At 46.4% G+C, this 6,648-nt stretch overlaps 1 protein-coding gene across 8 annotated transcripts in view; it reads left to right on the top strand.

Moving 5' to 3' along the window:
- SNX10 (sorting nexin 10) overlaps nucleotides 1-6,648 on the top strand; it is a 60,845-nt gene that overhangs the window by 29,146 nt on the left and 25,051 nt on the right. For all 8 annotated transcript variants that reach the window (XM_014537025.1, XM_014537023.1, XM_014537016.1 and 5 more), the window contains one exon: nucleotides 131-175. In XM_014537025.1, coding sequence (XP_014392511.1) covers nucleotides 152-175 — 24 coding nt within the window. In that variant the 5' untranslated portion in view covers nucleotides 131-151. Of the gene's footprint in view, nucleotides 1-130; nucleotides 176-6,648 lie in introns of those variants that run through there.

Genomic DNA, 6,648 nt, shown 5'->3' with positions numbered 1-6,648 from the left:
GGGAGAGCGGCAGAGGTGTCCCTTACAGAGACTGCGCTGGGCAGGCTCTGGGGGGATTTGGGTGGCGGCTCTGAGGGGGCCTCTCTGCTCCAGGTTCCACGTCACCGAGTGCTGGCATCTTATTTTTCAGATCCATCCTGTTGTGCTGAAGATGCTTCCAGAAGAACAGAAAGAGGTATGTCACCACAAATCCAAAAGGAAATAATCTGTGTGTTTTGTGTCGCTGCAGGGTGGTTCTTCACCACTCACGAGAGCTCTGTGGTGGAGAGTCAAGGTCAAGATCCTGTCGGGCTTCCTAGGGGAGAGCTAAAGATTGAGCACAACCCCCTGCCCCTGCCAGCAGTGGTGCATCCCGACCCTCATTCTTTGGTTCCAGGGACTGAGTGGTTTCTCGCTCTCCACCTCCCCAAACTCTTGTTTAAGTATCTTTTCCATGACTCAGAATTCTCCAGACTCTGCCTCCACCTTTGCTGGAACAGCTCCCCCGAGCCTGCTCTCTCGGTTTTCTCCTCTGTTGCCTCATCCCCGAATTCCCCCGCCTCTGGTAACAGCCCAGGGCGACTGCCTGCCATTACTTTCAGTTTTGCCCTGCTGGCCGCCTCTCGGATCTCTTGGCTTGGTGCCACCTAAGCAGGGAAGGCTGTCCCTTCCCAAACCCAGCCTGGCCTCTCAGGCCTCCAGTCCCAGCTTCCTGAGCTTCCGTTCAACTAGGAGGAGGGTAGGACCACGGCCACACCAGCCCTTTGCTGAGTGGCCGTCCCTCAGACGTACCTGTTTGTCCTACCTTGTCTCCTGTGTATCACACACATCATCACTAGGTGAGCCTAATGAAACTGAAAAGCCGCACACAGACACACACCCGCACCAACACACAAGCACACACATGGGCGCACACAGTCACACACACGCATACAAACACCCACACAGACACACATGCACACAGACCCAGTCACACACATGCATGCAGACACCCCCCCCCGTCACACATGCACACAATCACACACATGCACACAGACCCCCTCCCCCCCAGGCACAGTCACACACAGTCACACACAGTCACACACAGTCACACACAGTCACACACAGTCACACACAGTCACACACAGTCACACAACCACATGGTCCTTAGTTCCCCTTGTCCACATTTAAAGCACCAAACAATCCACTTCAGGGAATCCATCCACAAACTTCTTTGCTAGATCTCACATCAGCCCTTCCCTTGGGTTCAGGTTCTCCTCAATAGTCCAGCCCACTTCACCCTTTAATTCCAGGCTGGGCTCCCCCATTTTCAAAGGCGATGTCTGTTTGTTTTTTAACTTTTTAAAATTGGGTCTAACACATGCCCAGTAAAATGCATAAAATGCCCTGATCTTATGTGTACAGCTCAGTGGAGTTTTTCTTGTGTTTACACCTGTGTAACCACCACTTGGATCAGGGTATAGATGCTTTTAGCAGAAGGCACCTGTGTCCCTTTCCTGTCAGGCCCCCAACTTACCAGGCCAGGTATACTTTCCCTGTCCCTCTCTAAACAATACAGGGGCCGAGCTGCTGGGTCAGGAAATACCTTCTCTGTGAAGTTGGCCAATCGGCAAGTCCCCACACGACTGCCCTCACCTCTGACACCAGTTGTAAGGTCCAGGGTTCCCCAGACACCCTCAGATTAGATAAGTCACAGGAAGAACTCACAGAACCCGCTGAGAGCGATTACACCCACGGTTACGGTGTTTTACAGGGAACGGATACCAATGGAACCGTCCAAGGAAGAGACACGTAGGGCAAAGGCGGGGAGGGGTCCAGATGCGGAGCTCCCGCTGTCCTCTCGGATGGAGTCACCTTCCTGGCGTCTGTGTGTGACAGTTGCACCAGGGAGCTCACCCAGCCTTGGTGTCCAGAGCTTTTATTGGGCTCAGTGTTTACTGTGTAGTTGACCTTTAGTCTCCTCTACTCCTGGGGTCAAGTTCACACCTTTAGTCTCCAGTTCCTTTAGAGGTCATAACCTAAGCGCCTTCAGGGTGTCCAGTGGCCAAAGGCCAGAACACTCCTTTCAGGCAGGACATTGCAGGGCCTAGAGGGCACCACCCAGGCTCCGAGGGCAGAGGCCAGACCTCCCTTTGGGTCAGTGTTTCCTCACTCTCCACCTGCATGGGCCTGACCACTGGGCAGGCTGTGCCACGGGAGCAGGGTCGTGGCCTTCTCCAGCACTATTCCAAAGGCATATTGAATTTTAGCAAGAGAGGAAGGAAGAGGGAGGGGGAAAGAGAGAGAGAAAGAGAGAGAAACACTGATCGGCTGCCTCCTGCACACACCCCTACTGGGGGTGGAGCCTGCCACCTGGGAATGTGTCCTGACCTAGAATTGAACTGGTGACCTCTGGGCGCATGTGTTGGTTTTAACACTTGATTTTTGTTATGAACTCGGTTCAATGAATAGAAATGAGACACTAATTTTAACCAATTACATAAAGCATTTTATTGACCTTATAAACATCCTTTATTATAAATAACTATGTAATCTATATATATAAAAGGCTAAGTGACCGACCGTCCGACCAGCTGGTACATATGACACACACTGGCAATTTAAAAATAAATGTTGACTCGAGCATGCGAGATACATATAAAGCTCTTGCTGGTGCCAATCTAGACAAAGTAGGAATATTCCTACCTGAACCTGTTTTCAGACATGGTCAGTTATATGTTGCTTTCTCTCGAGTTTGATGAGCATGTGATGTTAAAGTTAAAGTTGTGAATATTTCATCACAAGGGAAATTAGTCAAGCACTCTGAAAGTGATTATTCTTAATGTGGTATACAGGGAGATATTAGAATAAGTTTAATCAATTTATTAGTCATTGTGTTTTTTATCAATGTTTTTATATCATGATTTTGTTTTTATATCATGTCTTTGTTGTTATATCATGTTATTGTTTATTTATTAATCATGTTATTGTTTATTAATCAACTTATATATTATTTTCATATGCATTTTACTAATTTTCTTTCATCTCTGACACTTCTATTATAAAGAAAGTGCAAATAGTGATATTAAAATATTTCTTCTAATTAATTTCCTTTCAATGTGCATGAATCCGTGCACCGGGCCACTAGTAATATTATAACATTAAGGAATTTTAAACTGGAGAGTCCTTCAGCTGAAAAGGAAAAAAGTACTGTAGTCTGGCTGGCGTGGCTCAGAGGTAGTGCCTCTACTTATGAACCAGGAAGTCACAGTTTGATTCCTGGTCAGAGCACATGCCCGGGTTGCAGGCTCAATCCCCAGTAGGAGCTGTGCAGGAGGCAGCCAATCAATGATTCTTTCTCATCATTGTTGTTTCTATCTCTGTCCCTCTCCCTTCCTCTCTGAAGTCAATAAAAACATATTTTTTTAAAAAGAAAATATACTGTAGGGAGAAAGAGGTATAATACTTAGAAATTTACTTAAGTCCCTCATCAAGAAATAACCCCACAAGGCTAGATTCTGGATGTTCTGTAATATACATTCATCACTTATCAATACATAGAAAATGGATTTTACATGTGGCCAGAATGATCTGGCTTCTAATGCTTCACTCTTAGAGCAAAGTCAAAACTCCTAAATGAGGTTGCTAAGGCCTTTTATGATCTGACCCTGCTTCCTTCTCCAGGCTCATCTTCTGCCCCTTCCCCCACCCCCTTCGCACTTCTCACTCCTCAGTTCGGAGCTTGTTGGGTGTTGCCTGCTCTGTGCTCGGGCCCTGGGCTCTCACAGATGTTTCCCCACCCACTGGAACAATCTTTCCCCCAGACTGCACACCAGGTTGTCTGACTAAGCTTAGAAGTCAAGAAGAGGCGTTCCGAAAGCCTCAATTATAAAGGTATTTTTATCTCCCCGCCTACCCCAGCAGCTCCCTGTCCTCCTTACCAGTTAGAAGTGGAGGAGGTTTTGGCTGAGCCTTTGAATATCCTTGTGGCTGGTTGTTTGTTCAGCGGAAAATAATTCAGGTCCCACCCAACTGCATATGGAAGGGCTGAATGCAATACCACTGATTGTTCTTGAATCTCGACCAAGGGGCAGTGTGTGTGTGAGCTCACGGCGCCCACAGCAGACTGTACTAATTAATCATGAGGTTGGCATGTGAATTGAGAGCTTTGTACCATCCTCGTTCAAGATTCAAACAGCCCGAGTGACACCGCTCTTCTCCCCAACCGGTAATGCCAGCCTAGAGGTTTGGTAAATTTTTTTTTTTGTAAAGATTGGGGGTGGGTGGGAAACCAAATGCAGTCTCTCGTGATAAAATAGCTTTATTACTGTAATAAATCTAGAGAGAGGAGAACAGGGAGTGCGAGTCTCCCTTGTTAGTTAAACGCGTTCCGAGTGCACATGGGTTTGAATTCCCAGGAGAGCAGTATCCAAGCTGATGGATCTTCCCCATAAAATGGCCTTGGCATTGGGCCATTGTGAAATGAAAATGAATTCAGATTCGTTCATGCATGCAGCTTTAATTTACAATTAAAATATTATGGTTACATATTTTAATAAGAATAATTAGGTGGACCCAACTGAATCAACCCCTCTGTTTAATGAGACAGAACCCAGAATCCTAATGAAAAGGCAGGTGGCGGTGACAGGGAACACGTCCCAGACAGCGTCTTTCGTGGAGTCAGGCATTTTTGTTCCTTGTACAGTCTGGTGTCCAGAGGGAGCGTTTGGTTTTCCTGCGTCACTGAGACCCGAGCCTCCAGCCACGTGGCGCGCACGCTCTGTGAGGGGTGCAGCTCCCTCCTGTGAGGGGTGCATGGGCAGCTCCCTCCTGCTGCACAGTCTGTGTCATCGAGTCTGACGTGCTGGCCCCTCCAAGGCAGGGCATTCGTTCCTCTGCCCAGGGCTCACTTGCTGTGAAGGGGACGGACAATGAAAAAAATCTTATAAATATATCTTTAACCGCCTACATGGGGGCATGTAGGCATTTTTTTTTGCATTTCAACAGAACTAGATTTATTCTTTAAAAAAACAAAACAAAACAAAAGAAATGCTCTAAAAGCAAATGCAGATTCGTACCAAGGGGTGGACAAGACCTGGTACTTACAAAGGTGCTGCTGTGTCATAAATGAAAACGGCATGTTAGGAGAAAAGTAGTATTTCAGGTGCTGTCAAGGTGCTCTGCCAAGCCTCCGGGTGAGCAAAACCACCAGCAGCTGCTCCAGAGAACTGTGGTGGCAGCACAAACACTGGCATCAACTCACAGTCTTCTCAATATCCCCATTTTCCTTAATTTTCCTCTTCATCTGCTTTTTTCTTGAAGATGTTATTTCGGTAAAACTGAAGTTCTCTGATGCTTTCGCTAATGTCATCAAGTGCCCTGTGAGAAGCAGCCTTCTTGGGTGCAAATTCATATTCTTCTGGATACCAGCGCCTGCACAGTTCCTTAACAGTGCTCACATCAATTATTATATAATGAAGATGTTTCATGAACTGGGGCATGTATTTGTCAAGAAACTTTTATTTATTTCACAATGACAGAATTCTTGCCCGGCCCGCCTGGCTCAGTGGTTGAACGTCAACCTATGGACCAGGAGGTCAGGGTTCGATTCCCGGTCAGGGATATGCCTGGGTTGTGGGCTCTATCCCCAGTGGGGAATGCAGGAGGCAGCCGATCAATGATTCTCTCTCATCATTGATGTTTCTCTCTCTCTCTCTCCCTCTCCCTTTCTCTCTGAAATCAATAAAAATGTGTATTAGAAAAAGAAATCAATAAAAACAGTTTAAAAAATCTTATTTTTAAAGGACAGTTCTGCCTCAGTGAGGCGACTAGGGAGGGTGTGTGCTTCTCCTTGTGTGTGTATCTACTCTGCTCTCCTGGATCATGATGGCTGAAGTCTACCACTAGACTCTAGAGATTTATACCATTAGGAAAGGGTTTGTTTTTTTCTTCTCCAAAGGGTATATATATACTTCATACTGAACACAATGGCTTATCAGTTACTGACACCTTAGTGGCAATAAGTCCGCCAGCTCTGCTGCAGCGGATCCCAGAGGGGAGCAGACCCCGGTGGCCGGGAGAGTTCCAGGCACATGAGGACCCTGCCTGAGGGCGGAGACAGGCCCTGCGGGAACAGGGGGGAGGGATGTGCTTCTGTGTGGGGTGTGTTGGCTCCAGGCTTGACACACACCTCTTCCAGGTACATTCTGCTGAGTGATGGTAACATTTGAGACCTGCTCGAGGAAAGCATGGTTTTGATATCGGGAAAGTGATTAGAAAATGACTGAGCTACAACCAATGAATATCATTAAAGAATATCCCATAAGCAGGCTTCCACCTGGTGTCCGGTGATGCCGGGGACTTTGAAGGGAAGTGACAAGACAAGACAAAATACTCTCCCATTCCCTGAAACGAAATTTGTTGTTCTCCCTCCCTGCCTATCAGATGTGATATAATAACAGGGGAAACTGGAAGTGGGGTATGTGGGAATTCTCTACTGTTGTCACAATTTTTCTGTGCGTCTAAAACAGTTCTGAAGCAAACTGTTTAAAACAACATTTTATTATATATGATCAAATATAAAGAATTGTAAAAGGTTGTGCAGTGACGAAAGCAAGGTACAAAACAGTATTTATAGCATATTCCATTTGTGTTAAACATTTTACATATACATATATGCCAGTTATATAT

This window comes from Myotis brandtii, unplaced genomic scaffold (assembly GCF_000412655.1).
Source record: "Myotis brandtii unplaced genomic scaffold, ASM41265v1 scaffold17, whole genome shotgun sequence".
In the NCBI taxonomy this organism is placed as follows: domain Eukaryota; kingdom Metazoa; phylum Chordata; class Mammalia; order Chiroptera; family Vespertilionidae; genus Myotis; species Myotis brandtii.
This window is presented reverse-complemented; position numbering and strand designations above follow the sequence as displayed.